Here is a 15,904-nt window from a genome sequence, read left to right on the forward strand (position 1 = left end):
GTGGAGAAATGAACCATGGCTGACAGAGGAAGGCAGTAGACGGTGGTGGTCAATGGTCGTCAGCGGTGGAGGAGCATGATAGTCGACGATAACTGGTGGGAAGTCAATTATAAAAATTTAATGAGATTAGGTTTTTTCCACTGTTTTTTACATTACTTATTTAGGATAATAATATTTCGCCCTGCGAACGACGTGACGTTCACTAACCACTCGGGAGTGCAGGCGTAAACGACATCAGTATAAAAGCACGGTGCGGCGCCTGGGGGGGCAAAAATGGATTTCTCCTCACGCCACATCCTAATAGATAATAGATATTCCCGGCTGGAGCCACCTTGAACCCCCGCCCTTGCTGCGTCGACTTGACATGCTTTGCACATTGGACACGCTAGCTTGAGCCCCTGATAACAAGCGCTTGCAAGTCGACGATAGGAGGAGATGGCTCTGCTTCACCTCCCAAGGCTTCGTTTTTCCATGCTAACCTCGTCGCATTCTCTCTCTTCCCACTTCAATCCCTTCACAAGCCACAAATTTCCCTGCAAAAATACCTTCTTTATCAACACTTGCACAGTCTTTCCTGCACCCAAATCCACCCTCACCACCTCCGAACCCATACCTATTAGTCACTTCCCAGAAACTCCGGTTGAGGACCACATAGAATTTTCACTAGAGAAGCTTTTTGTGCCCCCTGAGACCGATGTCTCGAGCGATAGTGCTAACTTGAGCACTAGAATTTTGAAGGGCTCTAACATTGTGCTTAGCAAGTACGCCAGGGATGCACAGGTATTGCAAGCTGAATTTGTCAAAAGCAGTGTAAGAACTGAGGATTGCCCTTCTGATGGGCTTCCCGAATTTGCGCTTGTTGGACGATCCAACGTGGGAAAATCTTCATTGCTCAATTCGCTTGTGCGGCGCAAGAAGTTGGCGCTAACATCAAAGAAACCCGGTCAGTGGTTAACGCACTGCTCCGTTTCAAGTTCTTGTGCTAGTAAATGTTTCACTGCTTGCTTACTGAGCAAACAGAACATGAATCTTTGTGTTTTTATATTAAAAAAATTCAGCTTAAAACTGTTTGAAGTCGGCTAGGAAGAGAACTGAATGGCTGAGTTGATGATGAAAGAATCTGTGCTAAATTCACAATCAATTTACTGACCAGCATATTTGTTTTGAATTGTACAAACCCGAATTTGTTCGAGGAATTTTCACTTTTGTGGGAGTATATTTCATGTTCTAGGGGAGCGGGTTTTCAAGAATCCCAAGTTTTCCATTCTGTGGCGTAGTGCACGAACTGATGAATATTTTCTATGATTATCGTTAGGTTGCTGTGCTGAAAGTAAAATTTTGTGGACTCCCATGATTGACATGCAGGTTTTCATTAAGGTTTTTTTATGGAAATATTTGGATTCTTTGTGTGATTATTTCCTGGAGATTAAGTGAATCTTGGTCTGATGTTCAAGTGAATTTTTTGATAATACCATCTCTGTCCATCAGCAGTCATATTCGCAATGATGCTCTCTTCGTTGTGTTCAAAGATTGGACATGATTTATTTGGAAAAATAAAACCTTTCGTTCTGTGATTTATAGGCATGAAGAAGAAATCAGAACTGTCTACTTGATTAGATAGTACAGAGGATTTAGATAACCCATGTCGTAATAAGATGTTCAAACCATTATATGCGTGATATTCTGTCATTGTTCGTATTGAGAGTATTAAAATTGGCCATTTAATAAAATCCCTCCGACCCGAAAATTGGCCATGTAATGTGCAAATTATCTAAACTGAAGGCTTAGCATCGACATGAACTTGAATCATTAATTTTGTTAAGGTGGATGAAAATGAGAATTTTGAACTTGTTGGTAATTGACTTTTGTCTGGAACATGCGCCTACTAACGTTCCCCACTCTTTGATCAATTTTTGTAGGTAAGACACAGTGCATTAACCATTTTCGGATCAATGATAGCTGGTATCTGGTTGATTTGCCTGGATATGGGTATGGCTTACTTCCATATATGCGCTTCCTCCATACTTTCTATGCTAAAGATTGCAGTCGTTTACTATATGCGGTTGTGATGGTCACTGATATATGTATGATAGGGACAAATTAATATGATTCCTGAACAGCATTGAGTGTGCTAGACTCTGGGCAGAATGATCTCTGAGTTCTTACAGCTCACTGGTTTATGGTTGATCGAATAATATACTTTTGATCTCTCTAGTCTGTCTAGCCTGGCAAATGTACCAATTTGGTCAGCCTTGATTCATATTGCTGTATGTCGGCCTCATAGTTCTCACATTGTTACAATCAAGTTCCCTTCTTTATTGCTTGTGTCATTGTGAATGGATAATGTAAATATAGCACTAAAACATCCGCATTCTGGTGACATGACACTGATCTGCATTAATTTAGGCCATTCTACTGCATGCACGGGATCTCGAGTCTGCACCATGTCATCCTTTTTTGTTTCTTTTTTTTCTTTTTTGGGGTCAAATGCACCCCGTCATTCAAGCAAACATCTTTGTTTGTACTATTTCTTCTAGACTTGAACTAATGAAAACATTAATCCCATTCAGGTGCTCTTATATATACTATTCACGTAGCTGGAGATAACTATAAGCCATTTTGTTCTACTGTATAGGTATGCTGCTGCTCCTCAAGAGCTTAGAACAGATTGGGCAAAGTTCACTAAGGATTATTTCCTTAACCGATCAGCTTTAGTTTCAGTATTCCTTCTAATTGATGCTAGCATCCCTGCAAAACAAATTGATCTTGAGTATGCCAGTTGGTTGGGTCAGAATCAGGTATGTATCTGTCTTCCTTCACTGATCAAATGAATGAAGAATTAGTGAAGCTAGATGCACTATGTCGGCCATTAAACCTGTAGATGCTCTCAACTCCCCCCCCCCCCCCAATGAATGCTGAGTACTTCCAAAACCTGATGGGCATAGCATGACCTTATTGCTTTGTTTTGCTCATCTTCATCTCCCTTCCTTTAGTTATTTGGATCCCACCACAGGCGATACATGTTTCTGGGTAGAATTTGTGTGTGCAAATAGTTGACCACTACATATGAGCCACTTCCATTGCCTGTCATGCTGAGAGCATCACATTCAGACTTTGATATGCATGCTAAAATACCTCTCTCACTTGTTGTATTTTTCATGACATCTATTAGAGGTCTTGCTTTGCTTTGCTGCTACTGTATATGTGGGGGGAATGGCAAATATAAGAGCCCGGCTATGATATTTTATTGAGTAGAGCAATCTAAGTGGGTTAATACTAGCCGTGCCATCTTTGTTTCAGATTCCGATGACATTAATCTTCACCAAATGTGACAAGCGAAAGAAGAAAAAGAATGGAGGCAAAAGACCAGAAGAAAATGTAAACGATTTTCAGGAGTTGATTCGCGGTTTCTTCCAGACAGTGCCCCCTTGGATAATGACTAGCAGTGTCACTAATCAGGGCCGTGATGAAATACTACTCCATATGGCCCAGCTACGAAATTACTGGCTCAAGCACTAGGTGCATCAATCTTTGCCCCATCTTCTTCGTGCCAACTAGTCAGAGACTCAACATACCTGGATTTAAGTTCTGATGTCAACCAAATCTCGTGTGTCTACTCATAGGAAAATGGATTCAAATTGAAATATCTCTCCAGTCCTAAACACAAGACCCATTTTGTAGTGTAAATACACTACAAAATGGGTCTTATATCTAGGATTACACTACAAAATGGGTCTTATGTTTAGAACCGGAGAGTAACATGTGATATTGTATCAAGGAGTAACTGAAATGCATTTAAGAAAGCCACACAAAAGGATTAAACATTTTTATGATTTTTCCTTGCAGATAGTCATGTAGAACGTCATGTTTCTGAACGTAAATGCTATGGACTATGGAGGGAGGTTCCCGGCCTATTCATGCATTGGCGAATAATTACTGTAATGACCAGGCACCTTCAGGTCCCGTTCAACTGACAGGGAGGTTAGACACAGAAACGTTGGAGCCAAGTTTGTTCCTTGAACGGAGGGCCTTTTCAGCGACACGATTTCCAGCTTTTTTTTTTCTCTCTCTCACAATACCAGATATATACGTATTGTAAGTTCTAATTTCCAAGGTTGAGAAATTCAGATGGATGGGATTTTATATCAGGAACTGAGTCCACTCCCGATACTAATAAATGAAGAAGAAAAATAATCGTTGGCAAAAAAAAAAAAACAGAAGAAAAATAATCAAATGTGGAATCTGATGGCTAACATCGATTATGCAATGATCTAAATGTTGTTTAGGACGATAATTCCAGAAATAAACTAAAGCAAGACATTTGGAAATGCTGAGGAGGCAGGCTTGGTACCTGGATTACCAGCACAAGTCGTAGCATATAACCAACCATCCGGGGATATAATTTGAAGGGGCTCTGGGACTTGAAGGAATGTGTTGTTATTATTATTATTATTATTAGTTGAACAAAATTAGAGTTGCACATCCATAATGGTCCGATTGGAAAGTATAATTTCGGGGCCGTATATATTTTTACGGTCCCACGTTACAAGCACTGACTGAACCTAATATCATTTGGTCAAAAAGAAAAAAGACCGAACCGAACGTCGGCTTGATTAATTAAGTTGCAAGAAACTAGGCCTGTCAGATGAAAGGCAGAACAAGATTATATAGGGCCTGCTCATAACTCAACAATCCCAAAGGCCCATGGCCGAGAATTCCACTAGCCCATAGTACTCTCCCTGAACTGGAACTTATATCGTGGGGTTGGAAGAGTCAGTTTTATCAACTTTATAAAAATAATAGCCAATCCCTCGCCGTCGCGGGGATAGCTCAGTTGGGAGAGCGTCAGACTGAAGATCTGAAGGTCGCGTGTTCGATCCACGCTCACCGCATGGTATATTTTGTCCTGCTTTTGTCTGCTTTTTGGGTTTTCCCTTTGAAAAAAAAAGAGAACTTTTAGAATGTAGGCTAGCTAGCCCACCCACAATTTTCCTACGCAAACCCGTACCCCACCCGCCCAGTTGATCTTGGATTTGGTGGAATAATGATGATAAATTGGTGAAGGGAGCTAAAAGCAAAACAGAACATGGAGTGTACGAAGCAGCAGCTAGGTAGCGAATTGGGAGTAAGAGAGGTTAAATAATAGGAGATGGTACAATGAGCTCGATAGGTGATATAGACTGCCCCCAGTAGGTTTTAAAGGAAAATATTGCATGCTCGTCTTTTCACTTTTGAGATCACCACGCCTCACTCACAGTAGTACTTCAATCGACATTACTGCTGCATATTCGTAAAGATTCACTGTCTGCAGTACCAACTCATATATATATAAAAGATATGTATAATTCCATTTAATTTAAGACTACTATACCCTTCTTTTCCATCAGCATTAATGTCTCCAAATCGTGATCTATATAAACGGAAGCCTTAACTATTTACCTGCTCTCTTGTAGTACATCACGCTCCCTCTATCCTTAGATCATGCTTTTTATTCCCTCTCTCTCTTCTCATTCAAAACCTAATCAGCTAACCAGTTACTATATATATTGTTGGAGGGCCCATTTTGTGTGTGAAGGAAACCTGCTGTGTAGGAGGGTGGTGGTGTCTTGAGTGTTGTGATTTCTAAACGAGGTAGCACCCATCACCAGTACAGAGCTAAACATATTTCAAAAGTGAGGGAGAGAAAAGATGAAGCTTCTTTTTGCTTGTTTAGGTCAAGATGGGAAGTGTATCTATCATGGAAGTTTAAATCAGATACTAGATATCAGTTTCGGTCTGCAGATTAATTAAAAAGCATATTCAAGGCCTCACTTTAATCACTATATATACAAATACAAAGCAACAAGCGAGTACGCGAGGCTTTATATATGGGGATATAGATTTTGATTGAGAACCTCATGGTGGGTCCTCCACTCAAGCTATAACATAATACAGTTGTGTGTGCAATGACTATATATATATATATATATAATGTTTTCTAATTAAGTGAAAAGAGGAGTGGTTGAGACTGCCATGTTCTTCTCTTAAATGTTCAAATACATGCAAGACTCGGAAAAACCACAGTGACATGGATGTAAATATTAACTACAGTACTGCAGCTTTAATTAATAGCTTTTCAATTGCCATGTTAGAACTATTTCACAATATCTAGATATCTATCCATGCGTAAATAGCTGGGCGCGCGCACCTGATATCTTTTTGTGCGCAAATGTTTATCCCAGTTAAGTTTAGACGACTACAACAGTAAAAAGTTGTAATTAAAATGGCCGGTGGGATTTAGTTACAACAGTGGGTCAAATCAAATCCGAGCATGCATAGATATCCTCCAACAACCAAGACACAAGTTCACTTGAAAACTCAGAGGCGTCAACTTCATAAAGCACAATAATAGATTTCGTAATGGAAACAAATAATTGATCTGTCTCTCTCTCGAGGAAAATAATGATTAAATAGGCGTCGACTTTATTGCATGTAATGTATATAATGGAGTTACGGAGATATGGCCTTGCTTTGGCAGACTTTCCAATGAACGAGAAAACAATCATTCCAACCCCTTCCGTACGTCTTCTCTCGATCTTTCTCAGTTTATCTTCAGCAAAACACGTGTTTGATCAATAATAATGAACTATGCTGCACATATAATCTGGCGAATTAACACGCGTATACGCGAAATTAAATGAAAGAGAAAATAAGAAAAGATGGTCCGCGTAGATAGTGATGACAGTATGAAGCTAGCATTTATCAAATGGACCACAAAAAATTGAAGGCAGTTAAGGTCATGAAAGCATATTATGATGAGGGTTCTGAGGAATTCTGATTAAACAGGTTAGTCGCCATGTGCGCTGTGTGTACCTTCCTTATGAATTGCCCTATCATCATATTGTGGACATTATCTACCTTATAGCTAGCTTGGACCACATTTTATATATATATATATATATATAGATGTATAGTTGTTGTTCTTCCCAAGTGCCATATAAATATACATGCTTTATCGTGCTTTTTATGTTCAATGAATTGACCTCTCTTGCTCGACATTGTGCATATATCATAAACATTAGTCAATTCCCTCTAAGATTTAAAGCAAATTGATGGGGCCTCGACATTTGTACTTAGCTTATATAATTTCTGTCTTCTTTCATTGGTCATCTCTCCCTTCTCTCTCTCTCTCTCTCTCTCTCTCTCTCTCTCTATTTTAAGTACACATTTCTAAATCACAGTCCTTATCAAGATCTCTTAATGCGTTATGATTTAGATAATGGCTTTCAAAACCCATCATATATTTAATTGTTTTGTAAGTCTTGTAGGCTTCTGCCTTCCAGCTTTGTTTTGCCCCAAAAATAATAGAGGAGGCACTGCCTTCAATCCTAAATACGAGATGTAAATTGCAACGGTATCATGCGATAACAGGATGCATCCTAGGCCATGGCAGCGAGAAAGTAAGAATGTTAGGTTTCGCATGTTAATAACTTAGATTCCTTGCTAAATTTTCAAATGTTAAAGAAGTTTACATTAACTACTTACATTTAAAAAAAAAAATTGCGTTGCTTTTACAGTGTGAATGAGAATGTAATAGAAAATTCTGAAAGGTCAAGAGCAATTAATTATCCATATATCATCCTTTCTTAATGTTTGTGCTTTTTTCATGCTTCAATTAATTACCGTAAAAAGATAAAGATGTAATAACGGTACAACCATATATCAAAAGGCTATCTTACTCAAATTATGTAATGTGGGATGGGACTATGATGGGAACTAGATTCTTCTGATTAGAATATGTGATATACACTAGTGCTAAACGTTATATATCCAATCTAGCACACGCCATATCTAATATCCACTAGAGGATTTGAGTTAGATTGGCTATTTTCTTCAAACGGGATGGGTTTTGAGTTGGGCTATTCAGGAAATGTACAAACACTGAATTAGAATTTGGAAGGGAGATGTGACTATGGCTAATTGAAGTTGATTGAAAGTGAGTTATACGTATGGGTTCTGCAACTTTTTCCTTCACCCAATATATGTTGTGGTTAATTTGATTTAGTTGGACTTAATTAATTACATGAAAGAGAAAAAAAATTGGCATCTCCATCCTCAGGCTCCATCGTTACAAATAGTATAAGATTATACCATTTTAAGTTATTTGAATTTGATCGACGAGACCACTTAATTATCATTTTCATGTCATAATAATTCAGCCGTAGTGAGGGGATGAATATATATGACGCTACTGTCCAGTCATAGTAAGGGAATAGTTACCTTTTTTTCCCTTTATTATGCGATGATTCTCTAATAATGTTTTCACAATAGTGAAGCTCTTCTTGCAGAGTTTCAAAAACAAAAAATTCATGCCCCATTTTGATTGTCCAAATTTTTGTATGACGGTGAAAATGTGAATGACGATAGGAATGGGCAATTGTTGGAATGGAATTATTATGTATGGTGTTTTGTGGGAAAAAATGCTTTTTTTTTTTACTTTATATCTGCATTTGGGTTTTTCATAAATTATAGAAGAATGGAAAGCAAAGTTGATCAAATAATGAGCAGAATACTCGGAGCAAATAATGTAGGAAAATTATTCATAGTTATAATTAATCATCTAATTAGCAACATCTTGTCTGCATATATTATTGATTAAAAAATTATTTGTAATTATTGAATTTGTAAAATCATCTTTCAATTGCAGCAGGATAATATTTCTTTTCTCGACCGAGCAGAATAATATTTCTCTTTAATAATTAAGATCAATAACGGTATTATAATATTTCAGCTTTCAATCCCAAAAAATAAATCCCTTAATTCCATGGAAGGACAATGACCAACCTCAAACATGAGGGAATGAGCTATTCGGTTTGCCTTTTTTTCAACCCAATAATCGACCATCCATATATAAAATCTATTATCATTATATTGTATATTGCAGGCAACCAAAACCTTAAAGAGTACGAAAAAAGTGTGCATGATTTTTTAATTATTTTTCTTCTTGCAATTTTCAAACTCAAATAACTTTGCAGTACCAAAAAAAATCTGAAGATATAAATTCACTCATACTTACTTTAAATTTCGAGAGGAAAAAAATTGAGCATGAAAGGTAAAGTTGCCTAGATGGGCGGTTTAAACTTTATGTGCTGCTTTTGTGAAAGGGGATGCTAATTTCTAATCATGATCATTAAGTATCTAATCAGAGTATAATTGTTGGACTTAGCAACCAAAAAATAAAGTAATTAAGGTGGAGAAAGGGGTGTGGGAGGGTAAATGCCACTCTAGGACCAAACAAGAGCGATAATAGCATTTTAAGAATTTAAAATTTGAAAATATTAAGGACTTCAGTTTTTTTCTTTATTGACGTTTATCATAAAGGGAAAAATTATTTAACCAGAATTCTCGAGCTCGCATTGAAGTTAGAAAACCTATAAAATTACATTGAAAATTCTAAGAGCATAGTTGAAATTTTTTTAATTAAAAAATGTTTTCTTTTTTTCCCAACAAATTTTTTTATACTCATTGTTTTTCTGTTTTCAACTTATTATATACCCTATATGTTTTCAACTTCACTCATTTTTAAAACTAAAGAATAAGTATGAAAAAAAATGTTTTATCCTGAACCATTTCTAAATGAGTATTTAACTCCGATTTACAAAATTTATAAAGCAGAGATATTTTGATAAAATAGCATTACGTTTTTAAAACGCAAAACTCAAGGTCCTTGACGTGTGGCTTTTTAAAATATAGGGCATTAAAGTGTTCCTACCTTTAATTCTAAATATAAGATTTATTTTGTAGTTAAGGGAGATAGTATTATCTCTTTCTGTTTTGGTTCTAAAATATTATTTTTGCTGGAAGTGAAGAAGAGGGACGAGAAGGAAGGACAAACAAAGGAGGATTAATAAGGATTTTATGGGACAAAAGACCTTAATAATCTTCGGTCGCCTCAAAATAGGGATTACATTCTCTCTCTTTCTCTCTAAAGTACTCAAATTTTAGGAGCTAAGCTAGTGATTAAGTATGGTAGTGTCTTATGCTAAATCCAAAAATTCGATTTGTGCGCATTTAACATTCAATAATTTATGGTCGGCATACTTTCAACCTTCTCCAACTGTTCTTAATTCCCTAACCAACTCGATCTCCCTTCTATCTACACTGTGCTCCCTCGTCTTAATTATAGGGCAACGTGATTTTTAATGAGCGGTGATTAGTATCATTAACTCATAAAAAATCATGCGACTTCTCAATTTTGTTCTTCGTCGAAATTAATTAATGACCGAAAACAAAGTATGCTGAGAATTGAAAACATGCCAATAGTTTGATACAATCAAGAACGGGCTATATTAGAAAAAGAATTTGATCACACATCTTCACCATATATTTAGGATCAAATAGAGCTTTAAAATTTTGCATTATAACTACGGAGATAGTATTTTATATACATATACATATAAAAAACAACAACGACAGTAATGTCTAGTCCAAATCAAGCACTACATCCGGTCTTTAATATAAGAGCTAGGTAATTAATTTAAATAGATTAAAAAAGCTTACTAAATTAGTTGTTTATAATAATTAGCTAGATATTGTATTTCTTATGACACCTTTATTAATCATGTGTTTTAGCTATAACTATCATTTGATATAATTTTAACATGTATAACTACTACAAGAACTACTTTAAAATAAATAGATAAATATGAGAGATAAAGTAGATTGAAGGTAGTATATACACCATACCCATTTCGATATATATATTAATTATGGAGCGGCTACTTTGATCCAAATAAACTGGGGTTACGTTGAAAGGAACTCGGAATAATCACAGTTGATCTCTCCTTGATTTGCGCTAATCCTTGTCCTCTCATCTGGGGGATTTCCTCGTTAAGACTTTGACGAGGGAGAGTTCAATGATGGAAGCTGGCTTTGCTCAATATTTGTTGGAACCATGTGCAGCTAGCAGCTTAAAGCTTCAATCTTTTTCACTTTTTGTCCCAATAAGTCCCGAATCAGTATAAAACTACATATACTATAGTTTAATATACGATGTATAGACACAAACACACAGTGTGTATGGATACCAACTTTTAATAAGTGAAACATTACAAGTACGAATTGTGGGGCAATAGTTTAGTTGTCCTGGAGGAAAAAAAAAATCAACTGCAGAGTGTAAGGAAAAAGGGGGGTCCTTTTGTTTTTTTATATTTTTCTGAAAGGTAGGCTGTAGTGAGAAGAGTAGTACTAAATTTTGAGGCAGTGTAGCTAAGTGTGTAGCAAATGAGGAAAGAAATAAACAACAAAATCTATTTCCGATTCGAGGTCTCAGAATTGACAGTTTTGACACCAGATTAAGGTTGACCCCATATGCTGCAATCATTTTTCCGTTTTAGGATGTAAATGGCTATTTCTTTTCTCACAGTGATATGATTACGCAGAATCCGATCAATGTCACTCTTGACTTGTGCACTAGCTTAATCACTTTTCTTTCTTTCTGATGGTATTTATATTTTGCTTATCAAGACTATTTGTACCCTGATAAAACTGATTGAGCTGAAGCATGTTGAATTTAATGAAGTTGGTGGGAGTGGGAAATGGGGAATAAATGCAGCCAAATATTCTACACTGCAATTCCCTGCAATTCTTGGGTTTTCCATGTTTTCTTTTAAATGCGCCTTGTGTTGATGCTAGCTAATAGGTGAGGTGTGGTCCTCACTCTCTCCTACTTGGAATGAAATCATTTCGATAACGAAATTGCGTGCAAGTAGTGATAACAGAAAAATGGTACATGATATTTAGATCTTCATTAATAAACATAAGAAACATCATTTCTTTCTTCCTTTCTTTCAGACTTGCCATCCAGGCCAGCTGAAAAGAAAAGGAAATCTGAACTGAAGGAATGAAGCTTCAGCAGAATATCCGAGGCAACAAAAAGAAAGGGAGAAAAAACATTGGGATGTTATGCCTTCTTTTCAAAAAAGAACTCGTGGAAATCTAGGTTAAACAACAATCACATACCAAACACTCTTTCTCTGTCACCCTGCTTCCCTTTCCTCTCTAAATAAGTCAAACCTAATTTAGGGAAAAATTGTAATGTACAAGATGTACAGAAAGATATGAGGCCCCCCCAACACAGAAAAATAAATCAGCATCCTTCTCTTGCAACTTCAATTCAAAATCTTCTTCTCCCTCCATGCCTGGTGGTTGGCTCTGACTGGTAAATATCCGTGTGAAGGTGAAGGTCAGCTGGTAAAAATCTCCCCCTGTTAACTCACTTTTCTAACCCCTCTTTGCACAGAATCTTCACTGGTGGGATCATCCCGGGAGTCAATTAAAACTCACTAAAATTTAAACACTTATTTTAATGAATTTCACGGCCGCCTCCTTACTCTGGATGAGATACAAAAAGTGTGGACTGTAGAAGCAATATTTGTGTTGAGCCTATCCGTGTCTAAAGGCACCTCCATGATCAATCTCCAATGGTAATAATGACTTGAGGTTCTGAGACCCAATAAGAACCTGTTTGGAATCATGTTTAAAAGTATTTACAAATACATTTCACATAAGTCGAAATAAAATTTTTTTAAATATTTATCTCGTATTTCATAAATTATTATTAGAAAACTGTTTATAAATCATTCCAAATATAGGGCCTCTGAATCTCTTACCATTGGCTCTAACAAAGCTTGACCAGATAAACCCAAAAGGGAAACCCGACCAATCATGAATTAGATTGCTGCAAAAGTGAGCGAGTAAAAGCAGTACTGTGCTTTGCCTCCGCTTTCCAACACTGTTCAATATCTTGAGCTATTCTCTTTGCATCCATGGAAGCACCAAGAAGCCCTCGTTTGGTAAAACCCACAGCGTACAGCCCATTGTCTCCCTTCCACCCGCTAGGGAATGGCCTTCTTGGGAACCCATCTTCCTCAGAGAACATATCTCCTTCCTGGGCATATACCAGATCAACTTTTTTTAAATCCCTTTTTGCTTTACATCATTTTCAGGACTCACACACACAGAGGAGGGATCAGGGATCTTTGTTGTGTGCTGTGAAAAGAGAAAAAAGGGTATAAAGTGTATATATAAATAGAAATAGCGGCATATATACCTTTAGCCAAGAGGGTACATTGCTTTTGTAGCCTGTTGCGAATATGATGGCATCGAAATTTTGTGTCGCTCCATCAACAAATTCCACAGTATGACGTTTTAGCCGCTTAACGCCCGGACAAACCTACACAAGATTTGAGTTTGATGCACATTCAGATTTCGTTTCTGTCTAAAGTTGAAACAAACAAACAAACAATCTTGGGGAAGATAATTACACTCATTAAATAAGAAAACCAACATGATTGACATATCGAACTTTTCCCCCGTCCATTTGCTTTGAGATTTTCTTTTCCATAAAATCTCCATAAAAAGAAAACCTAAACCTTATATGTGAACGCACGATTTGATAGAAAAACATAATGATACCAAAATCTCAACCCCCACTATCCCCCACCCAAAGAATATATATAAACAAAAGAAGGGGTCATCTCATTTCGTTGTGCTTACAACGGAATCATGAAAAGCAAGAACGAATGAGGCAAGTTGAGTTTAATTCGATTAAAAAAGAAAACCTGAAAAATTAAGGGGAAAAGAAACTAAAGGGGAGGAGGGAGGTGGGAAATGAAATGATTGAAAAGGGGAAAGGAAGAGTACCTGAACGTGTCCGCTTTTGATCTTGGAGAGGGTACCCACATCCAGGACTGGGGTCTTGCCGGAAAGGTTCTTGAGCTGAAGGGGACCCAAGCGAGGACGAACCAATCCGAAGCGAGAAGTGTCGCCGAGCAATAGCCACGACACGATGAGCAGGAAGCGATCCACGAGTCGTATGGGAAGCCACTTGAGCAACCACATGGACAGCCCGAAAGTTGATTTTCCCAGCATCTCTCGTGGTAGGACGTGCACCTTCATCATCACTCCCAGATTTTAGTCAAATCGTAAGAGAAATTAAAATATCCCCTGAATGATTTTGATTTCTCAGTACAAAGTGGGGAAAAGCACAAGAAAATAAATAAATAAAAGCTACTAGGAAGCCAGTTCATCGTGTGTTTGATGATCGTCTTTGCTTCTAGCTAGGCTCCAGCCCATTCTGCGCATGCTTGAGAGAATCCCAAGAAAAGTGAAAAATATCCAAAAGAATATTTAAAAGTTCCTGAACCATGATCCTCCAATACAACCCCTTTGGAACTTGGAGCCGCTTGCAACCATTAACACACAGACGGCTTTACCAATTTGCAACCATTTTAATGGCCAAGCTTAAGACGTGCCTCCTCCTTTTTTATATTTTTCTTTTCTTTTTTAATTAATTGAAATTTCTGTTTCATGAATGAGAATTTTCCCATCTCTCCTTCTGGGTTTCTGCTTGACATGGGCTTTTTCTTTTTTCCGTCGTTTGAATTTGTTATTGTAATCGAAAAGTTTAAAATAAGAGTTTTCAGAATTCGAGGAGAGGGGGGGAAAAAACTTTTAATGGGATTTGAGAGAGGAGAGGAAAAAAGCGACAAGAAAGGAAAAGAGAGCGAGGCAAATTCTTACTGTGTCTCTGACAACAAGAGAAGGGCTAGCATTATGGTTGCAAAGATCTAAGCACACTTCCATGCCCGAGTTCCCACACCCAACCACCAAAACCTTCTTCCCTCTCAACTCCTCGCCGCTCTTGTACAAGCTCGTGTGCTTTATCGGCCCTCCGAACTCCTCCGCTCCTTCTAACTTCGGCACCAGCGCCTCCGCATTCTCTCCAGTCGCCACGATCAGCCAGCGGCAGAGATATTCCGTTGACGTCGTCGTCTCGGCCTTCCCCTCACTCGTCAAGCGCCAGAACCCGAGCGTCGAATCGAATTTCGCTTCCTTCACCGTCTCATTGAACCTCGGCCTAATATCGAACCTCTCTGCATAGCTCACTAAGTAGTCTATGAACTGTTGCTTCGTCGGGTACGTCGGAAAATTGCTGGGGAAGCCCATGAGAGGGAGCTCGCAGAACTGCTTGGGTAAATGAAGGCGGAGACGATCATAGGTCTTGAGCTGCCACAGAGAAGCTATGCAATTAGATCTTTCTAGAAGCACGCTGGGGACGCCTTTCTCTTTGAGACAAGCTGCAACTGCGAGCCCAGAAGGCCCTGCTCCTACAATTACAGGGCCAGGAACCCAAACGCAACGTCGCTGGGAAGACGACGATTTATTGCTCATTTTGTGAGTGAATAAAGGGTCATGAGCTTGCTTTCCTTCTATCTCTCTGACGCAGTAGTAGTCCATCAAGTAAATGCAGTGTAGGGGAGATAGTGAAAAATGGGGACACCAATTAATCTCCGTGGCTTTATGCGTATCAAAAGTGGTGGTTAAAGACGAGGATCAAGGGCTGAGAAGAAAACATGTCGAAGAAAGGCTTTTGTGTGATTGATTGTGAAGTGAAGGGGGGATGATCCTTGGATTTTGGAGGGGATTAAGGAATGAGAAGGGTCTTATCCACTTGTGGGGAAAGAATGTTTGTGCGTGGTTATTGTGTCGCAGGGAGTTAGTTTTGTGAATGGGTGAAGCTCAAAGGAGGGTGGGTTAGGAGGAAGGATGAGCATCAACTACGGGGCTATATCAGCATTCATCACAGACAGAGACTCACTGAGAAGGATGGTGATATCTGTTTATATATATTCCTCTCCTCTTCGCTTCATTTTCTATTTTTTATCACCTATATTTAATTACTAATTCTACTTACATATATATTATATTTAATCGTTTCTCTTCATAGGGTTTAAATTATACAGTTATTTCTTTTTTGCTTCCATGATAAGATACGTTAAACTTACCTTTTTTGCACAAGTGTGTCCGCGTGTGTCATTGTTAATTTTCTGAACTTCATCTAGATTATTATAAACAAAATATA

The 15,904-nt window shown here is 37.9% G+C and overlaps 2 protein-coding genes and 1 non-coding gene across 3 annotated transcripts; 2 read left to right on the forward strand and 1 right to left on the reverse strand.

The window, feature by feature from the left end:
• Positions 1 to 359: 359 nt before the first annotated feature.
• Positions 360 to 4,152, forward strand: LOC114752998 (GTP-binding protein At2g22870-like). Its single transcript, XM_028941673.1, has 5 exons — positions 360 to 943; positions 1,920 to 1,989; positions 2,636 to 2,798; positions 3,301 to 3,519; positions 3,847 to 4,152. Exons 1-4 carry the CDS (start codon positions 436 to 438, stop codon positions 3,517 to 3,519), a joined length of 960 nt encoding a protein of 319 aa, XP_028797506.1. The 5' UTR covers positions 360 to 435; the 3' UTR covers positions 3,847 to 4,152.
• A 667-nt stretch (positions 4,153 to 4,819) lies between these two features.
• TRNAF-GAA (transfer RNA phenylalanine (anticodon GAA)) lies at positions 4,820 to 4,892 on the forward strand. The gene has a single exon. It is a non-coding gene; the product is annotated as a tRNA-Phe (tRNA).
• A 6,896-nt stretch (positions 4,893 to 11,788) lies between these two features.
• On the reverse strand, positions 11,789 to 15,652 carry LOC114752995 (indole-3-pyruvate monooxygenase YUCCA6-like). The gene is made up of 5 exons (XM_028941671.1): positions 14,563 to 15,652; positions 13,684 to 13,932; positions 13,091 to 13,213; positions 12,651 to 12,928; positions 11,789 to 12,501 (listed from the first exon to the last, which is right to left on the reverse strand). Exons 1-4 carry the CDS (start codon positions 15,277 to 15,279, stop codon positions 12,704 to 12,706), a joined length of 1,314 nt encoding a protein of 437 aa, XP_028797504.1. The 5' UTR covers positions 15,280 to 15,652; the 3' UTR covers positions 11,789 to 12,501; positions 12,651 to 12,703.
• Between the last annotated feature and the right edge of the window lie 252 nt (positions 15,653 to 15,904).

This window comes from Neltuma alba, unplaced genomic scaffold (assembly GCF_004799145.2).
Source record: "Neltuma alba isolate B1F8T4 unplaced genomic scaffold, ASM479914v2 tig00007629_pilon, whole genome shotgun sequence".
Classification (NCBI taxonomy): domain Eukaryota; kingdom Viridiplantae; phylum Streptophyta; class Magnoliopsida; order Fabales; family Fabaceae; genus Neltuma; species Neltuma alba.